Source organism: Eretmochelys imbricata, chromosome 3, assembly GCF_965152235.1.
Source record: "Eretmochelys imbricata isolate rEreImb1 chromosome 3, rEreImb1.hap1, whole genome shotgun sequence".
NCBI lineage: Eukaryota > Metazoa > Chordata > Testudines > Cheloniidae > Eretmochelys > Eretmochelys imbricata.
In genome coordinates this window covers 167,351,022-167,368,328 of record NC_135574.1, presented here as the reverse complement: position 1 = coordinate 167,368,328, position 17,307 = coordinate 167,351,022, and the positions used below count along the sequence as shown (strand labels likewise).

Below are 17,307 nucleotides of genomic sequence, written 5' to 3'. Positions count from 1 at the left end.
TATAACTGAAGGTTGGAGTTGGCCATGTAGACTTCGCTGAAACTTTGTTACACATATAGATGTCAGTATCTTTAAATATACTTTTTAATGTTTCATATTTGGTTCTCTTTCTTTTGGATTGTCACTCCTTGGATAATATGTCATTAGGTATTTTGTTTCTTGCCCTTTCTTTTTAGTATTTCTCATAACTTGTTGAGATAGTTCGGCACATTTAAAAGGTCTCAAGCATGGAAGGGAAGGCATTGCTTGAGTTAGGCAAAGGATAATGATCCTTTCACCTACACTGTGAGGTTTTTCCCAAATATAACATCATTTATTAGCAATGTATAGTCATTGGGTAATAAAATTCTGTTAATTAAAAAAATACTTATTAATAACAGGATAAATGTTCCTCATACTAAATGCAGTTCCTACTTAATCTGAGGGTAGAACTTGGCTTTATAATTCTTAGCACAATACATTTTCAAAGTGCTATTCAAACATTTAATCCCCATATGCAGTATTGAAAATTAGCAAGGTGCATTATGGGGCTTTTCCCACTTGTCCCTGAAGCATCTGGTATTGGCCACTAGGATAATGAAGTCGATGAACCAATAGTCTGAATCAGTATGGCCAAGCCTATGTAGAAGGAATTAAGCATTCTGTGAATTAACATTTTTCTGCCCTTTTTTTTTTTTTTTTTTTTAATGTAGAGAATTTAATGCAGTACCCACGTGTCCTGTAGACAAAGAAACAATAAAAGCGCATGAGGTAAGAAAAGGAATAATTCTGGTAGTTATGGTTGCTTGGACATCCAGCCTGTAGGGGGGCGGGCTCCAACAGAAGACTAAGATAAAGTAGGGACAAATGCAGCTCTCAGCCTTTAAATGAACCAGGGCACTGCCACCTTCATCTCTGGAAACAATGAGCAAGGAAGCTCTGTATTTGGTGATGTTTTGTTAGTGAAGTAAGACATTAATGCCTTACAGCTGGAGCTTTTACCTTACACTCCACTGAATTGTTTCAAAATAAAGCCATCTTAGTACTCTGTTTTGGGAGTCCTGCCTTAAACCCAGTGGTATGTGGCCTATACCCACAGACTTGGTGGACTCATAAGATGTCTCTGGTCTTGAAATGTATTTACAGCAGAGAATAGGTTTCTTATTCTTTTAATCCAGCCTCCTATTCTGGTTATTTAACAGTACTTAGTTTTAACGTAATCTGTCACCTTGCCTATTTTCAATGTAACTCATTAATCCCGCATACTTCTTCTTTTTTTTTTTTTTAGTATTCTTTTTTTGGGGAAAGGTCACACAATGGCTATTTTTTAAGCCACATCCTTTTAGGAATATATTTATTTGGCCCAGAGTGTGAGCATGAGCCCTCCCTGTACCCATGTGTTTCTGCCAGGACACAGTCCCAGTGGATTTCACATCTCCTACCCAGCAAGGAACTTGGGTATCAGGTTGTGCCTGTCATTCCATGTGTTAGGGATGTTGTAGGTATTTCACTCACCATCTTATTCAGTGGATTCATCCCCCATTTACTGTGTGCATGAGTTGTGGTGGCAACAGTAACACACACAAAAGATTTGGGACCATTAATATAATAGTAATACTTTGTGCTTGTTATAGTGCTTCTCATTTGAAGATCTCAAAAGAAGGCTGACAGTCTGCTCTGAGAGCTTAATTTAGCTCTCATCCAACAAGTGGAAGATGCTTATGAGCAATGCATTGTATCCCCTCCTCCCAGAAGCTAAAAGCATCACTTCTACAACAGCTTCAGCCCAATGCAGGTCCTAGAATGAAATATCAAGGTTAGCCTCAATCCCAGGTTTCCAAAACTGCAATACGATAGGTAGCTCAATGCATAATCCATGTAGTCAGCCTGTTTTTATTTCATGCTTCAAAACATCCCACTGTTGTTCTTAGTCTCCTGGTATTGTCAGTGATTTCCTTTTACCGCTATTCTCAGTATATGTTTTCAGCATGACATTGTTTGGAATCACACTAGCAGCTGGAGTGGACGCCTCTCATTTAAAAGATTTCTTGTGGTAGGTTGCTGTCCTTTGTGTTCTTAATGACACAAGTTCATAAATTTTGTGATTGTAGATTGCTTCCTTTGCAGGTGTTCAAAGACAATTGCTGTAAAAGAGAAGTTCTCAACTTGCAAGTATTTTGCAAAAATGTTCCTCAATGCAATTCAAAAATAATTCTGGGACGATACCAGGTTAGTGTTAAAGTATCTTTATATATATATTGGCCAAAATTCTGAAGACTTTAGTCAGTCAAAACTTTGACCTGTCATAAATTAATTTGCTCTTTCCCCTTTAAACTATTGTCATTAGGTTTCAGGGTTATTACAGCATTGAGATTACTGTAACTGGAGTTTGGCCTAAGAACATACGTCTTGATTTGACCTATTCAGTGTACTACTATATGTAGACATGAAACTTAAATACTAAGCCGAACCTGTTGCAGTTGTAAGTCCACATCCGTTATATTTTAAATAATTGGCTTAATAAGGACTCCTGTTAACACACATCCTTTCTCTTTGTGACAATGTCTCTGTCTTTCAGCTGACTCAGTAAGACAGTACTACATTGGGTCACATTCAGAAGGTTTCTCTGCTCCTATGAGAGCACAAACCAGTAATTCTGTTAAAATAGAAGTTAAAATTCTGCAGAAACGGAGAGAAAGGAGACTCAGGCAGGTAGCTGCCACGGTGATTGACGAGCTCTGAGGACCTAGAGAAAGAGGTAGTGCAGCATACATTGTTTCAGTTTGGTTCCTGTTTGAGACATTAACTGGACAAGGAGTGGAAGTCAAAGCAAAGATTCTCTCTGAGTCTTCAGACCTTTCTCTGACTTTCATTATCAGAGCCATTACTGGGGAAGCATTGGTTAGTTTTCTTTAACTAAACCTATGTAGTGTCTTAATATCTCTAGCAGATGCTTTGGTATTTAAGTAAGGGCACAATTAACCATAACTCTAGCCTAGTCAGTGCATTCTACACTCATGTGACTTTTAAAGTATGATGGTGTTTTGTTGTTGCATGGCACAGGATCACCTTCAGCAATGCTTATTTGAAAGTGTTCAGTGCACTAATGATGAATGTCAGGATCAGATTCTTCGGAAAGATTTAAAAGATCACCTAAGTCTGCACTGTAAATTTCGAGAAGAAATATGCCAGTACTGTAATCAATATGTGGTTTCAATTCATTTAAAGGTAAGATTGCGAAAGATTTCCTAAAAGTTCAACTGTTTAAATTGCTGTGAAAAAAGTTCCAAAGTTGCTATGAGGTTTTATGCTTCTGAAACAAAATTCATTTGAGTATCTGAAGAACATATAATACATGTATTTTATAACAATATTGATAACTGTAGGTACAAAGTTGACATCTGTTCCCTTTAAAAAATACTTTTTAAAAATAAAATTTGTATATTTAAAAATATTATTTCTGACAAATTAGTAAATTTTTTTGTGCGCGTGCTGAAGCCAATGGGCCAAATTTATCCTCTGTCTGTGGAATTACATAAAGGACAAACCTGGCCTCAAATGTCTAAATCTGGTTTTTGAATATTTCAGCCAAAATGATTTAGCTGGTTCTGAGATCAAGGCTAGGGAAAAGTATGTTGTTTTGCTCATATTAAAAAATTCTGGCAACATTTCCTTTGAGAGGACCTAGGATGCTATGCACATTTTAGAGGGTTGAATTAAGGTTGCACAAGCAACTTTTAATTCTGGCATTTCCTAACGATTGAGTGCTTGATTTTTGCAACCATAACATTCTTTTAACGTGGTGTGTGTGTGCCAACAATGTGTGTATTGATGTAAGTATGTGCTGCTGTGCAGAATATATATCTTGCCTATTCCTTCTTGCATGCACTGTACGATCTTAGAAAAATTGAGTTCTTCATGAATAACAAGTATAAGCCATTCCTAATCAATCTTTTTTTTCTCCCCCAGAACCATGAGAAAAATGAATGTCCTGATTTTCCTGTGCCTTGTCTCCACAACTGTTCTCAGATCATTCTGAAAAAGGAGGTATTATTTGTTTGATCATTTACTGTAAGTTGGCAAATTGTATCGTTTTGTGAAAACTAGAACTTACATCGTAGGCCTCACCGTTCCACACATTTGGGATGAATTTGCTTCATTCCTCTAGATGCTACTTCTGTTTGTTCCTAAAATTGATACATGACCTTATCAAAGCATATCATAGGAACGTGCTATGCTTTGCAGAGCTTTTGCACATTGCATTATTGTAAACCATCTGTCTCGTTCGTTGACACTGATTAATCAGTCTCCATTGTATGTGACAAATGGTATCTTAATATCACTTTGGCCTTTTTGCACCCCTTATGCAGGAGTTTAGGTTCAATGAATGTATAATTCAATAAATTTATCACTACCAATTTGTTTTAATACTTGCAGATGGATAAGCACTTCTGTGTGTGTCCTGAGGCAGAAGTAGATTGTCCCTATAAACAATACGGCTGTCCTGTAAAGGTACTGTAATCTAGACCTCCATTTGTACTGTGATTGGGGTTTTCCTCCAAAAGCACTAAAGGGTGGTAGCCTAAGTAACTATTTTTCTGTCCTCTCAGAGTCCCTTTCAATGTGATTTAAGATATCAAAGTAAGCAGGTGGAGCTGTTCATCTGTTTTTGAAGCAGGCAAAGAAACATTTAACCACTTGCCCCAACAGAACTTTCTATTAACAGCTCTGTTTATTTGCCTTTATTTTTTTTACCCTCCCATCCCCAGATTAAAAGAGGAAAGCTTGCAGAACATGAGAACGCTGCTCTGAGGGAACACATGCTACAAATTTTAGACAAGAATTCCAAATTGGAAGAACAGGTAATGAACATATGTAATGAACACTCTTTAACAGTTTTTAACTGGTTTAACTGGCCCAAACCTTGCCATCCTGGGCAGGGGGGCCAAAGCTGCACCGTCCTGGGTGCGGGCGCCGAAACCCAAGGGCTTCAGCTCCAGATGGGGAGCCTGTAACCTGAGCCCTGCCACCCAGGGGTGAAGCCCTAGGGCTTCAGCCCTGGGCCCCAGAAAGTGTAAAGCAAGCCTTGGCGATCCCATTAAAATGAGGTGGCAACCCACTTTGGGGTCCTGACCCACAGTTTGAGAACCACTGAGCTAGATTGAACCCCACCCCTGCACTGCACCCTTGTGTATTCACTGCCACTGCTCTCCTTGCTGTTTTTCACCCCAAACTCTCCCTTTGGGGGAAAGGGCTGTGGACATGGCATCCTAAGTTTTGTCTAGGGTTCCATAGTAAATTGGCTGGGGGGGCGGTGGCAAAGATGCAGTTTCAAGGGATAGGTGCCTCGGGGATTCCCAGGCCAGGCCAGGCCCTGTTTACAGGCAGCACCATCCACTATCTGCAGCCCCTTTCCTCCCCATGGAGAGGAAGTTGCAGCCACCCTGGAGTGCCCAGCAACCAGCTGCTCTCTACCCCCAAGAGATGTTCCGCTGTTTGGGACCCAGCACCTGGGGCTTCTATCAGCAGAAGCAGATATAAACCTCAGAATGAATTCAGACCAATATGTGTGTTTATTTAAAAACAAAGGAGCAAAAACAGTAAATGATTCAGAATTCTACAATGTAGCACATTACTGCAGTACTAGGAGCCAGTGCTTCCCCCTAACTCATCTGTTACACTGACTAGGTGCCAATAATTTTAGTGCAATGCATTTTTAATCCCTCCTAACACAGTATGGCTCTCTGTCCCCCTCTAGTGGCTAGTCAACATTTGGTGGTCTGAGTCTCCTACAGCATTCGAACTAAAAAATCTGGTTCTTTAGCAAAGCCAATAAACGCTTATGGTTTTTACACACACAGGCAGGGATTCCATCCTCACCTCTGCCCCATCCAGGGATTTTGGGTTAACATTTTGAAACAGGAAAATAGTTGTTATATCTAAGTATGTTGGTGCAGCACATCAATATACCCTTCCATGTGTACCTATATAGCTTCCATACGTTTTAATCTGTTTCCTGTATGCTTTGGATAGGCTTGAGTTTTCACTCTTCATTTTCCATTGTTTAGATATCTGACCTATATAAGAGTTTGGAATTTAAAGAGATTAAAATCCAACAGCTAGCAGACACAGTTAAAAAGTGTGAAAAGGAATTCAGACAGTTTGCACAGCTGCTTGGGAAAAACAGCAATTTGATGGTAAACACGCAGGTGAGACATTTACTTTATCTTACTGACAAATTGCTTTTTTATGGCCTGGAATACAATTATCCAGCAATAGTTGTAATTAATGCCAGGACAATAACAAACACCAGCTTTCAAAGCCACTTACTGCATGAATTTGGATTGATTTCTGGAGTGCACTGTGCTCCATATATGGATTTAAACCACTATTGTTTTTTAAAATACAATACATACAGCCTTCCCATTATAATTAATATGGGAGCTTGGGAGTTCCATGGGAGTTTGACCAGAGTAAGGTGTGCTGAATAGGACTCATAAGGCCAGTTTCCAATTTCAGTTATGCTGGTGTAAATTAATCAAACCAGTTGAGATGAAAGTAATAAATGGTGAATGGTAATGAATTAGACATTGATTCTTAGTGAATGAATGCTGAATTAATCATAGGAAACATTTGAAGGATTCCAAAGGCAAATGAGGATATTCTTGAATGTAATGTGTAGTCAATATTACTATTGTACAAAGACATTTTTGAATCTCAAATGAAATTATTAATTTTATTAATGTGTGTTCATTCCCCTCCTCCTGCATTAAACTTGAAGACTCTTGCCAGTCATATTGATAAATCTGCATGGCTGGAAACACAAGTGCGGCAGCTAATACAAATGTCAAACGAGCAGCAAAGTAAATTTGACCTGAGGCCACTGTTGGAGACTATTGAAAATGTAAAGCAGAAGATTTCCTTTATGGAGACATACGATCAGCGTTTAGGTATGCTCGGATTTTTTTGTTTTGTATTTTTTGAGTAAAAACTGGTGTTACTAGAGGCTGTGATGTTGTTTATCAGTTTGGATCACCTTCCCCATCAACTTGTTTACACAATTAGCCTGATGTGGCTCTTCAAAATGAACATCAGCCCGAACAAAAAGTTTAACCAAAATGATGACGACATTTCTGTGATAAATGTCCTTGATATTCATGGTGGATGACAGGTAAACCTTTGCAATAACTTGCATTGAGTTGTGCCCTCTCTCCAGCCTTCTTCTACTGACCATAGTTGGTCATAGTTCTTGGTGCACAGCCCTTTGGGTGACAACGTTTGTAATTGCAGTGGCAGTTATCAAAAAGTGTAATAATCCTACAGTGAAGTTGTTATAGGATTCTGAAGTTAAAAACTTTAGCCTGAGAGAGTAAGGGTAAATTTACTACAGGAAGATTACACTTTTTGGTAACTTCCACTGTACTAATGCTGCTATTTGTTACCCTGTTGTTCCTTAAATTCCAGTGGGCTGCTTTTGTTGTCGTTGTTGTTAGGTCATGTTCAAGAAATTTATGCACAACAGGGTTCTATGTAAGCTGCTTTTGTTGTGCAGCCTGTAATGCTCCGCTATTGTAGGACATGTGGGGCTTGGTTCTCCTTTCACTTCTATGGTGTTACTCCTCACTCTCACCTGTGAGCTCAGAATTAGGCCCCATAGTGTCAGGTTATTTTCCTGCTACAACCTGAAAATACTAGCATAAATTCTTAAAATAATCAGTGGCACACACTGTGCTGGAGAATGCAAAGAACACCTATGTCAAAGATGACATTCCATTCTTGAAAGTTGTGAATTTATCTGACCTAGAGGAATTATGAAAAGTAACTGGAACACATGACTGTTTTAATTACAAAGAAATGCTTTTTGAATAAATGACTAGAACACGGATGTGTCTATCCAACAGATCTGAACCAAAACCTCGTATAGCTAAACACACCCAAACTTGAAGGAAGTTGAGATCCAAATCCAAACTTTGCATCTCTGTCACATCTCTAAGATGCATGTGTGACGGCAGTCTTCAAACGGGGGTCTTTTGTGCTGGAATTAAGAGGTTTCTCTTGACTTAAAGTATGTTAATGGCAGCAGACTCACTGAAATGGCCACTGCCACAAAGTTAATTGTCTTGTGTAGTTCCTGTGATTCCTCAGTTATTTCTAAACTCTGGGCTCTAGCCACATAGTTGTTACGGTCCCCTAGTCTGTAATTCACTTTGTCTCAATCACAATTTTCCCTAACTGGATGTTTTGTGTGTCTTTCTTCCCAAGTTGTTTTGGAAGGCCAGTCCAACAAACATGATGTCCACATCGGTCTTCACAAAGCACAGATCAATAAAAACGAAGAGCGGTTTAAGCTTTTGGAGGGCACATGTTACAATGGAAAACTAATCTGGAAAATCATGGACTATAAGATGAAGAAAAAAGAAGCCATGGAAGGCCGCACTGTCTCTATATTCAGCCAGCCTTTTTATACCAGCCGCTGTGGGTACAGATTATGTGCAAGAGCATATCTGAATGGGGATGGCTCAGGAAAAGGGACGCATGTCTCCCTATACTTCGTAGTGATGAGAGGGGAGTTTGACTCGTTGCTACCGTGGCCTTTCAAGCAAAAAGTTACACTTATGCTTCTGGACCAAAGTGGGAAAAAAAATCACATTGTGGAAGTCTTCAGAGCCGACCCTAACAGCAGCAGTTTCAAAAGGCCAGATGGAGAGATGAATATTGCCTCTGGGTGCCCAAGGTTTGTGGCACACACTGTGCTGGAAAATGCAAAGAACACTTATGTCAAAGATGACACTCTGTTCTTGAAAGTTGTTGTGGATTTAACTGACCTAGAGGAATTATGAAGTACCTGGAAGACATGACTATTTTAATGATAAAGAAATGCTTTCTCTCAGTGACTATTGGCCAATAATTTCATACAACAGTGAATTGCCACTAGTCCAACTATATTTTTGACTGCATGATAGCTACCGAGTTGCCAAATCACCAACCTTTCTTTTTTACTTTCTCTGTATCTGGGATCTGTAAGTCCAGTTGGATGGTGTGAACCAAATCAATATCTTCAAACCAGTATTTTGACTCTGTTCAATATATTTTGGGAATGAATGCTTGGCTCACATCTCAAGACTGGCATTTTAAGATGAAACTGCAGTAGGCACTTTGGAACCCAAGCTTGTGGTTCCAGTCACTTACAGACGTTGATAGGGCTCCCATCATAGTGGTGTCTAGGTGCATTTCTTGTGGGTTTGCGAGGGAATCATTTCAACGCTGCCTGCAAATGAAGAGTTGAATCCTGCTCCCAGCAGCACCTTGACTTTTAAAAACTGAGGGAGAAAAGCTGAGCCAGGTAGGAAAAACCTAGCCAGGAATTTCAGAGCTCCTAGTTATTGGAAAGTCTGGATGAAGATGTCTTATAGTTCTGGCCTGCTTACTCAGCTGTGCTGAGCAACCACAACTCACATTGATGTCATTAGTGTCCCCTGTGTTCCTGCTCAGTGCTTTGGGCCAGATCCTGATTTGTGATGAGCATCCCCAGTCCCCCTTAGAAGTCAATGGAAGCTGCTGGTGCTTATCGCCTCCCAAGATATGGTCGTTATTGGGGTTCTCAGCCCATCTACTAACCTACAAGAGTAGCAGACCAGTTGAGTCCACTGCTGGAAGGCAGGGGCAAAAGCTTTGAAACTTTTGCTCCTCTTCTGCCTGTGGAGGAAACTTATTTTATTTTTTTGGTGACTTAGCAGCCCTGCAGTGGCTCAGAACTTTGGAAACTGCACTTGAAGGGTTTCTGCTAACATGAAGCATTCCCCAAAGATGGAGAAAAGAGGATGTGTGTGGGGAAGCATTGCTTTAAATTAGGGCTGTTGATTAATCACAGTTAACTCATGCGATTAACTAAAAAAAATTAATTGGATTAAAAAAATTAATCACAATTAATCGCAGTTTTAATTGCACTGTTAATAGAATACCAATTAAAATGTATTAAATATTTTGGGATGTTTTTCTAGTATTTTCAACTATATTGATTTCAATTACAACACAGAATACAAAAAGTGTACAGTGCTCCCTTCATATTATTATTTCTGATTACAAATATTTGAACTGTAAAAATTATAAAAGAAACAGTATTTTTCAGTTCACCTCATACAAGTACTGTAGTGCAATCTCTTTATTGTGAAAGTGCAACTTACAAATGTAGATTTTTTTTTTGTTACATAACTGCACTCAAAAACAAAACAATGCAAAATTTTAGAGCCTACAAGTCCACTCAGTTCTACTTCTCGTTCAGCCAATCGCTAAGACAAACAAGTTTGTTTACATTTATGGGAGATAATGCTGTCCACTTGTTATTTACAATGTCACCAAAAAGTAAGAACAGGCATTCGCATGGGACTTTTGTAGGTGGCATTGCAAGGTATTTACGTGTCAGATATGCTAAATATGTGTATGCTCCTTCATGCTTCAGCCACCATTCCAGAGGACATGCTTCCATGCTGATGACGCTCGTTAAAAAAACAATGTGTTAATTAAATTTGTAACTGAACTTCTTGGGGGAGAATTGTATGTCTCCTGCTCTATTTTACTCACATTCTGCCATATATTTCATGTTATAGTAGTCTCAGATGATGACTCAGCACATGTTAATTTTAAGAACACTTTCATAGATTCATAGATATTAAGGTCAGAAAGGACCATCATGATCATTTAGTCCGATCTCCTGCACAACACAGGCCACAGAATCTCACCCACCCACTCCTGCGATAAACCTCTCACCTCTGTCTGAGCTATTGAAGTTCTCAAATCATGGTTTAAAGACTTCAAGGTGCAGAGAATCCTCCAGCAAGTGACCCGTGCCCCATGCTACAGAGGAAGGCAAAAAAACCCCAGGGCCTCTTCCAATCTGCCCTGGAGGAAAATTCCTTCCTAACCCCAAATATGGTGATCAGCTAAACCCTGAGCACATTGGCAAGACTCACCAGCCAGATACCCAGGAAAGAATTCTCTGTAGTTGCAGATTTGACAGATTGCAAAGAAGGTACCAACGTGAGATTTCTAAAGATAGCAACCGCACTTGACCCAAGGTTTAAGAATCTGAAGTACCTTCCAAAATCTGAGAGGGATGAGGTGTGGCGCATGCTTTCAGAAGTCTTAAAAGAGCAGCACTCCAATGTGGAAACTACAGAACCCGAACCAACAAAAAAGAAAATCAACCTTCTGCTGGTGGCTTTTGACTCAGATGATGAAAATGAACATGCGTCGGTCTGCACTGCTTTGGATTGTTATCGAGCAGAACCCGTCATCAGCATGGACGCATGTCCTCTGGAATGGTGGCTGAAGCACAAAGGACATATGAATCTCTAGTGCATCTGGCATGTAAATATCCTGCGACACCAGCTACAACAGTGCCATGCAAACACCTGTTCTTGCTTTCAGGTGACATTGTGAACAAGAAGCAAGCAGCATTATCTCCCGTAATTGTAAACAAACTTGTTTCTCTGAGTGGTTGGCTGAACAAGAAATAGGACTGAGTGGACTTGCAGGCTCTAAAGTTTTACATTGTTTAATTTTTGAATGCAGGGGGTTTTTTGTACTTAATTCTGCATTTGTAAGTTCAACTTTCATGATAGAGATTGCACTACGGTACTTGTATTATTTTCGTTTTGTACAGTGCAAATATTTGTAATAAAAAATAAATATAAAGTGAGCGCTGTAGGCTTTGTGTTCTGTGTTGTAATTGAAATCAATATATCGGAAAATGTGGAAAACATCCAAAAATATTTAAATTGTATTCTATTATTGTTTAACTGTTGGATTAATCACACAATTAATCACTATTAATTTTTTTAATCACATGATAGCCCTACTTTAAATAATGAGCTTTTCAAAAGTGCTCCACGCCCAGCAGCCCTCAAAAGGAAATGCTAGTTGCTGAGCACTTCTGGAAATCTGACTACTTCATTTATTAGTATTTATATTACCATAGAGCTTTGGGCCATAGTCATAGAGCAGGACCCCTGTTGTGCTAGGTGCTGTTCAAACACAGAACATAAAGCCTGTGTCTGCCCCAAAGAGCTCACAATCTAGGGGGCCTAACTGGGAGCTGAGTTCTCATGAAAATCCAGCCCCAACTCTGCGTACTCTGCACTTTAGGAATTTGACCCTCATTTCTTTCAGGCTCTGTTTTGCATTTCAGATGAAGTGGGAGAGTGAGGAATTTTGCTCTGAGTTCCCTCTCCATTGCAGGTGAATTTATGCCTGGGTATGGGTTTTGGGGCGAAACTGGCTGCGTAAACAAGCCAAGTTCAGGTACGGAGGATTACAGGAACAACTATCAAGGAAGGAGTGGGGACAAGTGCATGTGTGCCTTGCAGAAGCTTTATGGACACTTTTAAGAGGGCTCTAATTGTGCATCCATAATCATTTTGTGGGTACAAGTAATAGAATTTAGATGTCTGTCTTCACTTGCAAATCAGATAGCTAGATATGTAAATTTAATTAGTTGCTCCTGCAACCCAACAGTGGGGGTAAACTTAGAGACTCTTCTGAAAAGGCAGCAAGACATCAGGAAGGATCTGGAGTAAGCTTGTGACAAGAGGACAAAAACCAAAGTGGAGCAAGGACTGTAGGGAACTAGGTAGAAAATGCAGGAAAAGGACAAGAACGGGTAAAATTACTAATGTGCCCTGACATTTCATATGAAAATCTTAATATTGGCTGAATGCTATAGCTTTAGGTAATTGGCAGAAAACATGACATTTTTGCCGTCATCGTCTTAGATGAAATTTCCAGACTGGTAGAAATTTAACTTAGTGTTCTCAGATGGATTATGGGACATGGTTCAGATAGGCATATTGTTAAAATTGGAAAGTTCTCCATGCTGCTACGTTTCCACATCTTTGTGGTATATTTCAATTTTGATGGTACTGTGCCAGTATATATTGGGCCGCTGTGGGGTTATAGATGTTCCCAGGGACAGATGCTATGGGCCAACTTCTGTTATCTGTTGTACAACTGCAACTCTCACTGAGTTTAATAGCTGTTGCACCTGTACTAGAGAGCAGAATTTGATCTTATATCTTTAGTACTTTGTTTTGAAAAGAATGGGTGTGTGTTAAAAAGGTGCAGCATGCTAGAACTTTGTGACCCAACATGGTGCATTAAAGTGTATCTAATGCTGATTTTTTTTACAGTAACATCTGTGCTGTAACTTTCAAAATGATGTAATATGAATAATGACTACTAGGACTGATGGAAGTGATACCTACCACCTGTTTCCATAAAACTACTAGAATGTTAGTAGTAAAATACAGAAAAGTATTATAGAACTCAGAGAGATGGGAGGGCATGGTCTGGACTTGAGCAAGTCACTTAACTCCCTCTGCCTCCATTTCCCCAACTGTAAAATGGGGATAATACTTGCATCACAGGGGTGTTAGAACTAATAGAAAATGTTTGGGAAGTGCTTTGAGCATGCAAAGAACTAAGTATTATCAGAGCTCCATTTCAGATGGTTAGATTAGGTGATGGTTTTGTGATGTTGACAAATGTTTAGTGTGTTCTTGGACAGATTTTGAAGCATGTTAAACTTGCATCCAATCCATATTGCAACCTCTTGTTCTGTAATTGTTGACTATATTTACTTTTTTGCCATGAATATAGTTTTAAAATAATTTAAAGAAATACATGCTGAAGCACAAGCAACCCATTTTGGGTTTATGGTAACAGCTTTCTTTTAAAAGACTGCCTTTTATAAAGAATTTGCTCAGTAAATTACATTTTTAAGGGTTTTAAGCATTTTAATCAACTTATTTATAAAAGCAGTTGAGAGTTGGGATTTTGTTTTTTCAGGTGTTTTTACTTATAACGTGGAGTTTAGATATCATCCCGTTCCTAGTAAGGAAGGAATGTTGCATAGCATAGATGTTAGAGAAAAGACAAGTTGTAACTTGCATGGAAAACACCAAAAACTTTTCAATGCGAATGTATGATATTTAATGAGTATACAACATTTCTACAGCAACATGTGGTATGTTTTTAATGTATTTATTGACCAGTTTTTAGCCTTTCTGGATAACTCTTTACTAATATATTGTCATTTTTCTATCCCATTGTCATACCTGTACCAGTAAAATATGTAAAGAACAAACTGAACTTCTTCATCCTTCTAAAGTGGTTGTGGCATTAACAACTTCAGGCAGAATTTTTAAACCATTTTTACAGAAGAGAATGGGATACTGGATAGATATTTGCATCCCAGAGTTTTTTGCTATGTATCCAAGAAAGGACACTCCTTTATTACAAAGAAAATGAAAACCACCTTATTTATGTAAGGGTATTTCATATTTTAACATCGTAAAGCAGCTGCACATACCAATTTATAATTCACTGCACTGGATTAGACTAGCAATCCATCAGGTTTTGTATTCTGTCTCTGGCAGCAGTTTATACCAGATGCTTTAGGGGAAAGCAGCAGCGGGGGTCCCAGATCATGTGCCGCCATCCTCCACCCTGCCAACACCCAACATTTAGTCAGGGGTATATAGTACAAGGCATGGACAGGTCCCGGGACATTAATTTTTGTTTACTGCCCATGACCTGTCCATGACTTTCATTTAAAATACCCGTAACTAAAACGTAGCTTTAATTATGATGGTACGAACGTAAGAATGGCCATACTGGATCAGACCAATGGTCCATCTAGCGCAGCATCCTGTCTTCTGACAGCAGCCAATGTCAGCTGCTTCAGAGGGAATGAACAAAGAACAGGGCAATTACTGAGCTATCCATCCCCTGTTGTAAAGTCCTACCTCCTGGCAATCAGATGCTATGGGACATCCAGATCTAATAACTATTGCTGGGCCTATCCTCCATGAACATGGCAGGATTATCAAAGTAACTTCTCTGGTGTACTGTGACAGCTTCTGGCTTGGCCATGGCAACAGTAAAGTTCACACTTGAATTGCCAGGCTGGAGATAGAAGGTGTTGGGCCCTTCTCCAGTGCAAGAACCAAAGTCTGTCCTCCTTTCTTTCCTGTGGGAGAGAATCCCCATCAAGCTCAATTCTATGACCAGGAATGTACGTGTTGCCCAAGCGTAAGAAAGCAGATCCTCAAGGTATCTGAGAGGCACGCGTGTCAGCTCAGGGCAACTGCACTGGTGTGCGCCCTCTGTCGTCCAGCAAGGTCACCTAGTATAGGCTTCCAGTTCCCCAACCATCTCCTCTCTTGAATGGAGACATGGATCTCTCTCACTTCTGACCAGGGTATTTCCAGGCTGCACAGTCCCCTGACTAAATGATGATATTCTCAGCAAAAGACAGGCTGCCCAACCAGGCTTCTTTTGCCTTCTCTTCAGAGACTGTACACCATGTAATTACCACTGATACAGGTCACCACACAGCTCTTGCTAAGTAAGCACACTTCATTCTTAAGGTAAAAGCATAAGAGAAAACACTAAAAATACAGAACCACCTACACGGATGCTAATAAGCTAACTCGAGTTGACCCCCCAACTCCAATGTGGGCTCTGGCAGGTGAGCAGTTCTTCAAAATCCCACATGAGGGTTTTCCTGTGGTTTTGAGTTCGTAACACGATTTTGTGCAGAACAAGAACCCTCATAACTTTGAGTCATTTATCCAGTTTGGGCCTTTGAAGAGATTGTGAATGGGTAATCACCCAGACAATGGTTTTCTGCACAAGGTGAAAATTCAAAAGGTGAGTGGGGAGTCCTTTGCATTCCCCTCATCCCAAATATTTCTAGGGAAATCCACTTCACATGTATTATCTGAAGTTGTTTTAAGTTCCTAATACTTCAAAATATTGCATTAGTCAGATTTCCTAGAGAAATTACATATAATTCCATAATATATTAGCAATTGCATTTTTAATACAATGGACAACTTTTAAAATACGTACAGAATTAAATTAAACCTTAGTGAATTAAGGTGTGTCTAGGTTATTGTGTTGTATGTCAGAGGAAGTACAACCTGCTCAGATTGGGGCTACATCCGCCATTCTAAACAGCTCCCTCTCCCCTTAGTATGGCTCTAAATATGGGGCATTCAGTGATGCCAGCTGCCTGGACAGACCAGGAAAAAACTGCCAGCTGCTTTAAAAAAAAGAAACCAAACCTCTAAAGTAAAGTGGGGATTGAAATAGCCCTTGGATCTTGCCTTTTATCTTTAGAGGTCTCAATGCCATATACATAGCCAGGTAAGCTGCAGGCACCTAGACGGCAATGTTAGCACTGAAAACTAGCTTTGTGCTCCTCTTGGGATTTTTTTAGTCATAGTGGCAATCAGTGCATACTCTCAGGTATGTTGTTTGATTACCGTGTGTAAATTCATCAGGAAAAATTCAGACCTGCTGTGAGCAGCCATAGTGACAAACTGTTGTGTAAGATAATTGAGTGGAAAGTGGATTAAAAATGGATATGGGGAAAGAAACAAGGTACACTGTCCAATTTGGCACGCAGTGCGCTTTTGCCAAGCAATGTAATTTATATGCAGAGGAGAGAGTGCAGCCGGAAAAGCAACTCCCCTATGCCTACAACCCAGGGGGGAGCCTGCTTTACCGTACAGCTAGGCTCCCAGAGCGGAGATTTTTACTGGTGTCAGTAAACGTCACTTTCACGCCAGGGGTACGCCCATTGCCACTCCGGATCAGCCACGCGCGCAGCCCAAGGCAGAAGCGGGAATTCAGGGCGCTCGAAGGCTGGGGACGGTGTAGGCAGCCAGGTGCTGCTGGTAACGTGTCAGTGGTTGCAAAGCTTAACCTCAGGGCCTGGAGTCACCCCCTAACAAGCGCCGCCTGCGCCCGCCGCTGTCTGCCTGTACATCGGTAACAACGGGGGGGCGGCTTACAAACAAACGGGGAGCCCCTCCCACAGCAGCCCCGGGGCGGCGCTGGCGGAAGCGCTGCCACGGCTCCTGCCCAGCCGCGCAAGGGGCTGCAGTGGACGGTGTAGGACAAACCCCCCCCGGGGGGGGGCGGAATCTCCCAGGCCCTCCGCGGCTCACGCGCCAGGACGGTTTCCCCGCGGGCCGGGCCGTTGCGAGGGCAGCGGGCGCACACCCGCCACAGCGGGCTGGGCACAAGCAGGACGCGAACCTACAAGCTCATTTGCATACGGCGCCCACTGATTTACCCTCATTCGCTTCTCGCATAGAGTCCCCGCGGCACGTGGCAGCCGTGACCCCGCCCCCTGCGTTGGCCGCACGCACCACGCGCGAGGTAAACGGGGAGGAGGAGGAAGAAGGTCCTTACATAGGCTGTCCCATCGGGAGACACCCCGCGGCTCTGAACTCAGGCCCCGCCTACCCGAATCTCCCGGAT

The 17,307-nt window shown here is 40.8% G+C and overlaps 1 protein-coding gene across 3 annotated transcripts in view; it reads left to right on the top strand.

Moving 5' to 3' along the window:
• The window catches only part of TRAF5 (TNF receptor associated factor 5), a 37,885-nt gene extending 27,693 nt beyond the window's left edge, over nucleotides 1-10,192 (top strand). For all 3 annotated transcript variants that reach the window (XM_077813794.1, XM_077813795.1, XM_077813793.1), the window contains 9 exons: nucleotides 693-750; nucleotides 2,107-2,208; nucleotides 3,043-3,207; nucleotides 3,949-4,026; nucleotides 4,417-4,491; nucleotides 4,749-4,841; nucleotides 6,048-6,188; nucleotides 6,761-6,929; nucleotides 8,242-10,192. In XM_077813794.1, coding sequence (XP_077669920.1) covers nucleotides 693-750; nucleotides 2,107-2,208; nucleotides 3,043-3,207; nucleotides 3,949-4,026; nucleotides 4,417-4,491; nucleotides 4,749-4,841; nucleotides 6,048-6,188; nucleotides 6,761-6,929; nucleotides 8,242-8,819 — 1,459 coding nt within the window. In that variant the 3' untranslated portion in view covers nucleotides 8,820-10,192. The remainder of the gene's footprint in view (nucleotides 1-692; nucleotides 751-2,106; nucleotides 2,209-3,042; nucleotides 3,208-3,948; nucleotides 4,027-4,416; nucleotides 4,492-4,748; nucleotides 4,842-6,047; nucleotides 6,189-6,760; nucleotides 6,930-8,241) is intronic.
• The last annotated feature ends 7,115 nt before the right edge of the window (nucleotides 10,193-17,307 follow it).